We start from the raw sequence: 12,868 nt of genomic DNA on the forward strand, positions 1-12,868 counted from the left end.
ACAGATCATCCAAAATGAAATTAAATAAGGAAACACAAGCATTAAACGACACATTAGACAAGATGGACTTAATTGATATTTATAGGACATTCTACCCAAAAACAACAGAATACACCTTCTCAAGTGCTCATGGAACATTCTCCAGGATAGATCATATCTTGGGTCACAAATCAAGCCTTGGTAAATTTAAGAAAACTGAAGTCGTATCAAGTATCTTTTCTGACCACAACGCTATGAGAGTAGATATCAATTACAGGAAAAAATCTGTAAAAAATACAAACACATGGAGGCTAAACAATACACTACTACATAACCAAGAGATCACTGAAGAAATCAAAGAGGAAATCAAAAAGTACCGACAAACAAATGACAATGAAAACACGACGACCCAAAACCTATGGGATGCAGCAAAAGCAGTTCTACGAGGGAGGTTTATAGCAGTACAATCCTACCTCAAGAAAAAAGAAACATCTCAAATAAACAACCTAACCTTACACCTAAAGCAATTAGCGAAAGAAGAACACAAAACCCCCAAAGTTAGCAGAAGGAAAGAAATCATAAAGATCAGATCAGAAATAAATGAAAAAGAAATGAAGGAAATGACAGCAAAGATCAATAAAACTAATAGTTGGTTCTTTGAGGAGATAAACAAAATTGATAAAGCATTAGCCAGACTCATCAAGAAAAAAAGAGAGAAGACTCAAATCAATAGAATTACAAACGAAAAGAAGTAACAACGAGACACTGCAGAAATACAAAGGATCATGAGAGATTACTACAAGCAACTCTATGCCAATAAAATGGACAACCTGGAAGAAATGGACAAATTCTTAGAAAAGCACAACCTTCCTAGACTGAACCAGGAAGAAATAGAAAATATAAACAGGCCAATCACAAGCACTGAAATTGAGACTGTGATTAAAAATCTTCCAACAGACAAAAGCCCAGGATCAGATGGCTTCACAGGCGAATTCTCTCACACATTTAGAGAAGAGTTAACACCTATCCTTCTCAAGCTCTTCCACAATATAGCAGAGGTAGGAACACTCCTAAACACATTCTATGGGGCCACCATCACCATGATACCAAAACCAGACAAAGATGTCTCAAAGAAAGAAAGCTACAGGCCAATATCACTGATGAACGTAGATGCAAAAATCCTCAACAAAATACTAGCAAACAGAATCCAACAACACATTAAAAGGATCATACACCATGATCAAGTGGGGTTTATCACAGGAAAGCGAGGATTCTTCAATATATGCAAATCAATCAGTGTGATAAACCATATTAACAAATTGAAGGAGGAAAACCATATTATTATCTCTCTATGACATAAATCACAGCAAGATCCTTTTTGACCCACCTCCTAGAGAAATGGAAATTAAAAAATATAAACAAATGGGACCTAATGAAACTTAAAAGCTTTTGCACAGCAAAGGAAACCATAAACAAGATGAAAAAATAACCCTCAGAATGGGAGAAAATGTTTGCAAATGTATCAACAGACAAAGGATTAATCTTCAAAATATACAAGCAGCTCATGCAGGTCAATATCAAAAAAACAAACAACCCAATCCAGAAATGGGCAGAAGACCTAAATAGACATTTCTCCAAAGAAGATATCCAGATTGCCAACAAACACATGAAAGGATGCTCAACATCAGTAATCATTAGAGAAATGCAAATCAAAATTGCAATGAGGTATCACCTCATACCAGTCAGAATGGCCATCATCAAAAAATCTACAAACAATAAATGCTGGAGAGGGTGTGGAGAAAAGGGCACCATCTTGCACTGTTGGTGGGAATGTAAATTGATACAGCCACTATGGAGAACAGTATGGAGGTTCCTTAAAAAACTAAAAATAGAACTACCATACGACCCAGCAATCCCACTACTGGGCATATACCCTGAGAAAACCATAATTCAAAAAGAGTGAGGTACCACAATGTTCATTGAAGCTCTATTTACAATAACCAGGACATGGAAGCAACCTAAGTGTTCATGGACAGATGAATGGATAAAGAAGGTGTGGCACATATATACAATGGAATATTACTCAGCCATAAAAAGAAACGAAGTGAGGTGGATGGACCTAGAGTCTGTCATACAGAGTGAAGGAAGTCAGAAAGAGAAAAACAAATACCGTATGCTAACACATATATATGGAATCTAAAAAAAAAAAAAAAAAATGTTCTGAAGAACCTAAAGGCAGGACAGGAATAAAGATGCAGACATAGAGAATGGACTTGAGGACACGGGGAGGGGGAAGGGTAAGCTGGGACAAAGTAAGAGAGTGGCATGGACATACATATACTACCAAATGTAAAATAGATAGCTAGCGGGAAGCAGCCACATAGCACAGGGAGATCAGCTTTGTGACCACCTAGAGGGGTGCTATAGGGAGGGTGGGAGGGAGACGCAAGAGGGAGGAGATATGGGGATATATGTATATGTATAACTGGTTCACTTTGTTATAAAGCAGAAACTAACACACCATTGTAAAGCAATTATACTCCAATAAAGATGTTAAAAAAATACTCTAGTAACCTACATGTAGCGTATTCTTCATATACAAGTGTCATGTTTTTTATTAGTGTCTTTCACAATGTACACTTCATAATATTTCAGTCAAACCTGACCTAACTCAGCAGTGTTGTCACATGTGTTATGACTGCTTGTAACAGCTGTGGTACCATGGCAGAGCAAAAGCGTGAAGCAGATTTTTCAGTCCGTCAAGTGAAATGAGCCCAACTCCTTTTCCATCATTACCTTTATACCAATCAGGAGAGCGTCTGCATCCTGCTCAGGCTGTGCCTCAGCTGCCACTGCATCGGGAATTACAGGAAGAGGAGGAGAAAGAAGGGAAAGCCTGAAACAGCACGCATGACTAGGCAGGGCCTGAGGCTGTGGGACGCAGCAGATATGTAGTAATACAAAACCATCTTTTATGGCTAAAGCTGTAGGATTTCCTGTAAGTCTGGACTCTCAACATCCTCTTCAGGTTCAGAGTTATTGGTGTGTCCCTAAAGGACTGATTTTCTCTGTGCTTCTACCCACCTCATGACTGTCTTGGTGACAAGAAAAAGATAATGTGTATCTTCCTTGCCCCTCTTCTGTTTATGTCCATGGTGTACTCACTGTTGGAGGTAAGGGCACACTTTACACATTTAAATGAGTGGGTGAGCACACTTTGTCCTAAAACTGATTTGATGTAAAGATGAGTTAAGGAAGAGCAAGGAGCATTTTTCTATGCATCTTTGCTCTGTCTTACCGTCTCTTTTGAGATTCACTTTCTTCTTCCTTTGTTTCTTTCTGCTTTCCTATATCAAGCAGCAATTCCTATAAATATTCTTTGACCTTATTGGTAGCCTTTATGCCTGAACAGACAAAAACTATCTCAAAGTAAGTCAGTTTGTTCCAGCTGAAAATGTTAGTCTATTTGTTAAGTGCACTATGATGGAACAGATAACTTCTCATGCCTGTGGAGCAGGGATTAAATACTGCTTTTGCAATGACTGTTCCTTCTGCCTGGAATAGATTTCTCTCCCCCATCTCCATCTATTCAGCAGACTCCGTCCCTTATTTAAAAGACCTAGGTCAAATGTAATGGCTTATTTGATGCTTTTCCCGATTCTCCCAGCAGTTAATGGCTTCTACTACAGGTTTTTTATACCTCTCTAATAGCTCATTTAAGATTATTTTATTATTGTTTGTGTATATGTCTGTCACTATACTATGAACTTTTCAGACATAGGAACTCTATCTTCTTATTTTCTTCAGTTTTATATATGGCCAATGAATCTTTTTTGACCATTCGTTCTTTGTTGGATAAGTGTTATTCCTTGTTTTTAAGGACCTTACAATCTAGTAGGGGTGATATATCAATCACAGATAACCATAATACAAACTAGAATGCTGTCAGTGCCACAAAGAAGGAAGAAATCACTTCTTGCTGTGTGAATTAGAGATACGTAGGTTATTCTAGGCTTTGTGGTTATGGTAGTCTTTGAAATGGACCTTGAAGGGTGTGTGTGAAATGTGGAATTAATGGTGTAGTTTTTTTTACTTCATGATGTCTTTATTAGAAATAGTTTAAGCACACGGGAGCTATATTATTTGACGTGTATTCCAAAGCCTTAAACACTTTACCTAGAGTTAGTTCACCTGTTTTTGATTCTTCAATGATTCATCCGTGTGTTAACTGTCTTTGTGGGCCTAATTAATATTTGGGATTCGTGGGATTAATGGGATTAATATGTGGGATTAATATTTGGCATTTGATATTTTTCATTTGTCTGAATGTTACTAACCAAAAGAGGACATGAAATTTGATGTCTTTCTGTCCTATTGCATTGATTTTCTTTATTCATTTTAGCCACAGACCCCTTTGCTTCTGTTTTTGGAAATGAATCATTTGAAGATGGATTTGCTGACTTCAGCACATTGTCAAAGGTAATCTGCAATACTTAGTAGGAAAGTAAAATATACTGTGTTTCCACCAAAGGAGTGATCCTTTCTTTTGATTTTATAACCTGACCCTCACAGAGGTTGCAACTTGATTTCAGTAAGGCACAGCAAACATTGATTTCAGACAGAAATGAAATATAAGATGTAATCAAAGTAGACATTTCTGTGCACAAAGACAATGGTGATGGTACAGATAATTATAATTTTCTACTGGCAGGTCTGCTCAACAACTTTAAGAGTCTTCTGTCTTTTTAAATATGTTTCTTCCAATTGAACTACATTTTCCCCCTGTTGACTGTCTGGGTCAATAGCTGTAAAATCTGGACATTCATTCCATCCTCTCTGTACTGATTGCTTGATTTTATGTTCTGAGACTGTTAAGGTTAGTATTAATAGCCCAGCAGTATTAGGTAGTGGACTATATATGTCAACTACCTATTTTCCAATGTAGCCCTAGGATTGATTCAGGCCAAAAGAGTAAACTTAGAGTATATGTCACACTGTCTCTATCATTGGTTCTCAACTGGGTGTTATTCCCCCCACCCCCACCCCCCAGGAAACATTTGGCAATGTCTAGAGACATTTTCGGTTGTCACAGCTGAGGAGGAGGGCTGTTCATATGTAGTGGATAGAGACCAGGGATGTTGTGCAACACCCTGTCCAGTGCCACAACACAGAGCTATATCCAGCCCAAAATGTCAGCATGCTTCTTTAGAGAAACACTGGCCTAAACTGTAATATCCGATTCATTATAGAAAAGTGAATCTTTCATTACTCCATGTATTAGAGAGGCCAGGTCTTCAGACCCACAATAAGACTTATGCCATGGGATCAGTTTGCTTAAAAAACAAAATTGACTTTCAGGTTGTCTTTAATGTTTTTTAAGATGCCATTTTCTTTGACTTTAGTATTAAATCTTTCCTATATTTAAGTGCATTGGCAAGTGTGGAATCAGTATTTTTTCCTTTATCATTTGGATCAGATAGTCACTTGAGGAAAAATATATTAGTCTCTTTATAAAGGGCCTCAATGGTGTTGTATCACCTGAATCTTAATAAACCTTTAATCCAGAGTTGGCTTGTTTTGGTACGATCTGTTGCTCTTAATAAGTAGTGATGTTATAATCACTACTCATATAGAAAAATTAAAAAATTTTTTTCCATTTTGGTTCTGAATGCAAAGGTTAAAATGTTAGTGCTCTCAGAATTGAAATAAATAAAGCTGCGTAATACTGAAGATCACTCTTCCAAATGCTCCATAACCGCGTACGGTTTGGTTGGCATAATATATATAACCATGAGTAATTTCTTTTCAAACAAAGGTCAACAATGAAGATCCTTTTAGTTCATCCACATCAAGCTCCATCAGCAGTATGGTCATTACAAAAAATATGCTTGAGGAAACATCCATCAAAACTGAAGATGTACCCCCAGCACTGCCACCAAAGATTGGAACTCCAACAAGACCCTGCCCACCACCACCTGGTATGAGAGTTGATACCTTTCCTAAATCAACTACTTCCTTTTTCTTTCTGAAAAGTATTGTGTGGGCCTTATTTGTAGACTTTATATAAAGGGCCTTAAACAAAACAAGTCCAAAAACACAGCAGAAGCCTGCTGCTATCATCTGTTCTGACCTTAATGCAGAATTACAGATATGTGCCTAAGAAGCCAGCCTGTGTAACTGTCATGAACTATTTTTCTAGCAAGAGCTAATTTCTCTTTAAATCATTTTAGAGAGGCAGTAAATGAAAAAAGGAAAGTACCAATGAAATCTCTTACTTTTTGGAAGCTCATTGATTACCATTTGAACAACAGTTTCCTGTGCTTTGGTATTTTAATAAATTTCTATAAGCAAAGATTAATTCGAAGTCCCTTTCTTTTTCCTGCTAAATGTGAAGTCTTCCTTAAGTCCTTTAATGTGAGAATATATGGCCTTTTTGGTATCCAGAATTCAGCTTTTCGGTATCAGAATTTTAAAAGAAAGTATTGTTTTTCTTGAAGGAAAATATGATTTTACTTGACTTGATAAGAGACTCCTTTATTTTATAAAAGTGATGTTTTTGGTCTAGAAACAAATTCTTACTATTCTTATTTTTTTTTGTTTTGTTTAGCACTGTAAAGAAAAAGGGGTTTTGTTTGTTTGTTTTTAATGAAGATAATAAAGTTCATGAGAAGTGGTAAAAAGGCAATCCCCTGAATAGTTGTAGTGCTACTTGTGAGAAGACACATCTGGTACATTATTGTTTTAACCATATGTCATTCCGTGGTAAATTTTCAGCCTCAGTAGTTCTAGAATATTACTCTTGCCTTTTCATAATAGCCTCCCTATGGTATTTCTTGGGCAGATTTTTTTTTCTTCTTTGATTTAAAGAATTGCAAATAAAATTGTTAATACCCAGCTACCTGTTGAAAAATCAGGTGAACTGAACTGAACTCCTTTTATCTTTTAAGGAAAAGTAGCCTGTATCATATATTACTAGAGAGTAAGGTTGTCAGAATATATTTTTTAAAAATGATAGTTAATGTGCTCATTTAAGTTTTATACCAGTAAGGTGCCAATAGTGAAGTTATTTTTAAAATCCTAAGTAAACTAATATACTAGTGCTGTAACTAAATCTAAGACTTCAGCAAAGTGAGTATATATCACTGTAGAAAAATCAAGGAAAGAAAGATGGTTTGTTGAACTGCAGCTTAAAGATCTGGGTTCTAATTCTGGATATTCTCTGACTAGCTCTATGATCTTGAGTGTGTAACTTCATATGTCTGAACCTCAGCTATCTGAGCTATTAGATGGTGGCATTAATTCTAATGTTGCCTACCTTCACAGCATTGTGGAAGGATCCTTTGAGATATGAGATGTGAACACCTTTTGTAAGCTGCTACAGTGCCAGAAAGAATCTGTTGTTATGATTGCTCTTACCAGCTTAACACATCTTTAGGAAAATATATATATTTGAAGATATTTTAGCACCTGTTCTTATTATCCTTTCTTCAGGATGTACTGAGTTTAAGCCTTTAAAATTAGAAAGCTTGTTTGAAAATGGTGCTGAATTAATGAGCAACAGTATGCTGTTTGGTAAAAGATTTAGTTGATCAGCACCCACGAAGATTTAGGGCCTGGGCTTCAAAGCATTCTCTTTATTCTTCAGTTTGAAATATTGTAATAGCAAGAAATAGGTGGGCTTTACCAAGGTAGTTTTTAATTTCATGCTCCCAGGTGTTACATATAGATCCAGAGGAAAATCAGAAGAATATTAGCATTTTTCAAAGCTCATTTGCCCTTCCTGCCACTAGTGGATAACTGTATCAGGCAGAGGTTATCACAGCAGAGGCCGTTTTTGTCATTATTCTTTGTCATTCTCCTGCTCTTTTGTCCATTCCTCTCTCTTTTCTTGGGAACATGCTGCTTTGGAGAAGAGAAGGTCAACTCTCTGGGCAGATAAGATTCCCGGCCCGGGCTTCCCTGGTGGCGCAGTGGTTGAGAGTCCGCCTGCCAATGCAGGGGACACGGGTTCGAGCCCTGGTCTGGGAAGATCCCACATGCCGCGGAGCAACTAGGCCCGTGAGCCACAACTACTGAGCCTGCGCGTCTGGAGCCTGTGCTCCGCAACAAGAGAGGCCGCGACAGTGAGAGGCCCGCGCACCACGATGAAGAGTGGCCCCCGCTCGCCGCAACTAGAGAAAGCCCTCGCACAGAAACGAAGACCCAACACAGCCAAAAATAAATAAATAAAATTAAAAAAAAAAAAAAAAAAGATTCCCGGCCCATTTCCCCCCTTCTTTGCTATTTTTCCATTTAGCTACATAGAGCTAGAATATATTTGAGAGGTTGTGTGTGAAAATTTGAGGACATAGTGTTGGCTGTAATAGTTTAAGACCATATTAAGAATGTATTTGAGGTACTGACCCCCATTCCCCACCCCCAGCTCTTTAATGCTCCCTGTGTTCATGTTCTTGTGTGTTTGTGTTTGCCATATTTGCTGGTTGAATTAATTGTAATGATTTTGATCCAGGGAAAAGACCCATCAACAAATTGGATTCTTCTGATCCCTTTAAACTGAATGATCCATTTCAGCCTTTCCCAGGCAATGATAGCCCCAAAGAAAAAGATCCTGATATGTTTTGTGATCCATTCACTTCTTCTTCTTCTACTACTACCACTACCAGTAAAGAGGCTGACTCAAGCAATTTTGCTAACTTCAGTGCTGTAAGTACTGTGAATGGGCTGTTTGGGGGAAAATCTTTCCATTTACAGTTTAAAGAGTTTTCAAAGATTATTTTGGAGTCTGCCAAATTTGCATTATTTCAACTAAATTTACCATTATGTTAAAAATGATCTTTATTCTTCCCTCAACCAAAAAATCTCTGTTTGATTCTGTTTGCTGGTTCTAAAAGTATTTCATTGCTCAAATGATTTTTGTAGTCTTAATTCTTGGGTTATATACCAGTTGTTTTGCAAAACCCTTCTCTTGATCTTGGTAAACAATATAAATAAAATTCTGACAGTTATTATTTTGCAAATTGTTATGGATGATGGGCCATTAGAGAGTCATTTGCTGTCTGCCCTCTGGATGAATAATGCCAATAATGAGTTTGTGTATTTGTAACTGTGTTTGTGTGTTTGTGTATAAAGCCTTGATGATTTCTGGAGACCAGTCAACAATTATGAGAGGATAGGTCCAGGAATTCTTTGAATTGAAAATAAAACTCTGGTTTCATATAATAGTGTTCCTAAAAAGTAAATGTTGGTTTTATTAAATAAATATGATTGTTAAGAGCTAAACAATCTTTAATTATTTGGGGGGCTCTAATTCACTAGCATTCCATATTTACTCTGCATCCTCCCAGAGCTGACTAACATAGGCAGGCCAGTAAAGACAATAGAAGAGTTCTGTGACAAGACCATAGGCAGGGTCTATAAGATCACAGAAATGGGGCAACCAACTTGAAGTGTCACTCTGGAGGGACGGACATTAAGCAATGACATGTATTCCATCATTATTTAGATAAAAACAAGGCTTTTTTTTTTTTTTTTTTTTAATTCTTAGAGTAACTAACAGTGTTTCATTTTCCCAGATGTTTTTTCAGGTAAAATGACCTTCATTATCGCTATTTTATAACAAAGCAATTTTCCTCTACTTAATACCTTAAGCACTTGAGATGATTTTAGAAATAAGAGATCTAGTGGCCAGGTGACTCTGACCACAATCTGCCTAATGTCTCCCTCAGTGTAGCATTGGGTCCCTCAACCCGTCACTTTATCCCTGCAGCCATTTCTAGTTAGAAAGGAGGTAGGCAGGAATCTGTATGCAACTAAGGCAGACAGAATTAGTCTCAGCTACCCAGCTTTTGACTCTGTACTCTTTAAGTTTCAGTGGCTTCCTCTGAATGTAAAGGAGCAGAATAGGAATCAGTATTTTGAATACTGGAAAACAGAGAGTGTCAGAATTATACTGCCTTTTATTAGATGGAATTTGAGTTGTTTCAAGCAGAGAATCCAGAATTGCTCTTCTTAGTATAATCCTCTTAATATAAAATAACCTTCTGGCAGTTTGTGGCATTTAATATCTTAAATATGATTTCAGCAAGTCAAAACCTGGTTGGAATGAGTCTTGAACAATAGCTAAGGCATTTTGCTTATTTCATATTCCAGAATCTCAGTATAGTATAATATTAAGCAGCTCATAATAAAAATGTCTTCTTTTTTTAATTATGAAAGATTTGTTAAGTATTATAAGTTTCAAAGGCCCTCTAATTCCCTAGGGGAAAAGCTACCATTTTCAAAAAGCCTGACAGTTTCTTTCACTTCATCCTATTATGGTATTCATCCTGTTATGGTATTCCTCTTATGACAGGACTTGAAACCGGGTAGAATTTTTTTATTTAGTATCTGCCACGGTTGCTCTTTCAGGTGGATAAGTGTATTTCCTTGACTTAATAATTACCAGCATTAAGGTTTTATTTAGACTAGGTCAAAAAGTTCTCAATGTCTACTGAATTCTTTATAATGCATTAAAAAAATTGATCAGGTTCACATCTTATTTAGTATATCCAGTACTCTTATTTTATGTTTAACAAAATTTATGTATGTATAGATATTCTTTGCTTCATAATTTTTCTGTACCTGAAGGGCTAGGATAAGGTAGGAAATCACCAGTGGGATTAAGTTGAAAATGATTTATCATGTGAGGATACTCACTGAAGTTGAAGTAGTAAATGTTTCACATTAGATAAAAATGCTAGCCCTCTCCTGTTTTTAAATCTCCTGATTCACCTTAAGAATTTCCACTTTTTAAAAAAATGATGTTTAATGTTCAGTTTTATAGACTGTAGACTGCATTAATTTTTAAGATTAAATCATATTTTAATAACTGATTAAATGTGTTTTCAGAAAAAAATTAACAATTAACAGGACTATTTACAGAGTCCTTCAGAAGGTGAAACAAATAGTTAAATATCATTTCGTAAAAGTTCTTTTTCCTTCTTGTGTTTGTTCTGCTCATGAATTTATTCGTTTGTTCATTTGTCTTTTAAATGGCAGTATCCCTCTGAAGAAGATATGATTGAGTGGGCCAAGAGGGAAAGTGAGAAAGAGGAAGAGCAGAGGCTTGCCCGACTGAATCAGCAAGAGCAAGAAGACTTAGAACTGGCTATTGCACTCAGCAAATCTGAAATATCAGAAGCATGAGGAATTTTCCTGTTCTTTGTCAATCACACAATACTCTTCTTCCTGAATACTGAAGCTATTTACAGTGTGTATCAAAACTACCTATGAGCATGGGAATACAAAAGGTTTGAGATTCCTGTAAATGTGACAAAAGTTTTTGTTTTTTTTAAACTCCATTTCAGATTTGTCCTTTTTTTCCCCCTGTAAAAGCGGTAACCCAGATAACTTCACCTAGGCCCCCGTTCTGGTGTGCATTTAGTGTGAGCTTTTGCCTGCCTGTGCTACTTTTACTTGGAAAGCTAGAGCACCCAAGCTTCTGCCTTCTGGAATATAGAGAAATAGTTTCATCCCTTTGCTACCCTTGTTCTGTAGTTACTCTGATGATAGCCAGTGGGGTTCTTAAAGTTGGCAGTATTATCCCCTAATTTAAATGGTTGAAAGAGGGGAAGGGAAAGAACATCCTATTTCTTTTATGACAGAGCAAGTTGGCTAGTTTAAAGTACATGTTTGTATTTCCTTATAATCAAAATACTGTTCAATTTGTTTTTTATAGACAAGAAAAAATATTTTGCATAAATTGACTCCACTATCGAAAAAGGGATGCTTTAGATTGAACCATTATAGCTTCAGACTCAATCTTTTCCTAAATAAAAACTTTAAAGCCTCATGTGTGAAATATATTTAAAATTTTCTTCTCTGGACTTAGGGAATTTTAGATAAACACATACCTCTCCATAATTTTAAGCACTAGAGGGTGGAGAAAAATTACCACTTAAAATATACCCATCAATATAAGGTAAGCAAAAATCTTAACCTGGCAGCCATTCTGCCACTGCTATGGCACTGTCCTCTTTAGTTCATGGTAGGTTTATTTTTCTACTTTTGCAGAAGAAACTTTAGCAGGCTAGAACTGGAAGGTACTTTAACTTTTTGTATACATATATATATTTTTTTTCTTTAATGAAGGTTCAGTTACTTGAAATGTAAAAACATTCACTGAATACAATGAAAAAAGTGACATGTATTAAATCATATTATTCCTTTTTGTCCATTTTTGTGGATTAAAATAGTTTATTCTCTTTGTGTTTTTCACCTACAAAATTGGCAGGCTAGCAAAAAAATTTTGTGTTTTTTAATTGGGAGAGAAGAGACCTGCCAAATTATCGAAGCTCTTTATGTGTTAAAAGCCTATCTGCTGTAAAATTGACCTAGCAGACAAGCTGAATTTAAAATGGACTGTGAAGTAGGCTGTAAATTGTAATCTTATTTTTTTTTAACATGAGTCAGTGATTTAGATAATGTATTGAAAACCAAGATAAAGGAAAATGCACCTAAAAACTAATTAAATATCTCTGTGGTTACCAAGTCAAGGTGGTATTGATCTGTGTTAATCAGAGTAACTTGTTGCCTAGCCTATGAATAAATTCCAAAATATCCAGTTTATTTCATCTTGAAATGGTGCTTTTTTTCTCTCCACACACAATTGAATTGCTGCAGTTTAAAACAAATTTGAACCACTTTCTTGCACTGTTAGCTTTTTTCTACTTTTATAGATTAAAACATTTCAGCATAAAAGTCATACATATGAAGCAAGGGCTGAATCATAATCACAAGGGTTTAATTTTGATAAACTAATCCAGTTATAAGGATATACTGCAAAAGTTGATTGAGAAAGTAATATTGGGAGTTGTGAATGGTAGTGAGTTTTGGGTTTTTTTCTTCCCCT

At 36.1% G+C, this 12,868-nt stretch overlaps 1 protein-coding gene across 3 annotated transcripts in view; it reads left to right on the plus strand.

Moving 5' to 3' along the window:
* EPS15 (epidermal growth factor receptor pathway substrate 15) overlaps positions 1-12,585 on the plus strand; it is a 160,537-nt gene extending 147,952 nt beyond the window's left edge. For all 3 annotated transcript variants that reach the window (XM_027108578.1, XM_027108579.1, XM_027108580.1), the window contains 4 exons: positions 4,382-4,458; positions 5,795-5,957; positions 8,489-8,682; positions 11,017-12,585. In XM_027108578.1, the coding sequence (XP_026964379.1) occupies positions 4,382-4,458; positions 5,795-5,957; positions 8,489-8,682; positions 11,017-11,163 (581 nt within the window). In that variant the 3' untranslated portion in view covers positions 11,164-12,585. The remainder of the gene's footprint in view (positions 1-4,381; positions 4,459-5,794; positions 5,958-8,488; positions 8,683-11,016) is intronic.
* Positions 12,586-12,868: the final 283 nt, after the last annotated feature.

This window comes from Aethalodelphis obliquidens, unplaced genomic scaffold (assembly GCF_003676395.1).
Source record: "Aethalodelphis obliquidens isolate GAN/ISIS:26980383/991018 unplaced genomic scaffold, ASM367639v1 scaffold9, whole genome shotgun sequence".
In the NCBI taxonomy this organism is placed as follows: domain Eukaryota; kingdom Metazoa; phylum Chordata; class Mammalia; order Artiodactyla; family Delphinidae; genus Aethalodelphis; species Aethalodelphis obliquidens.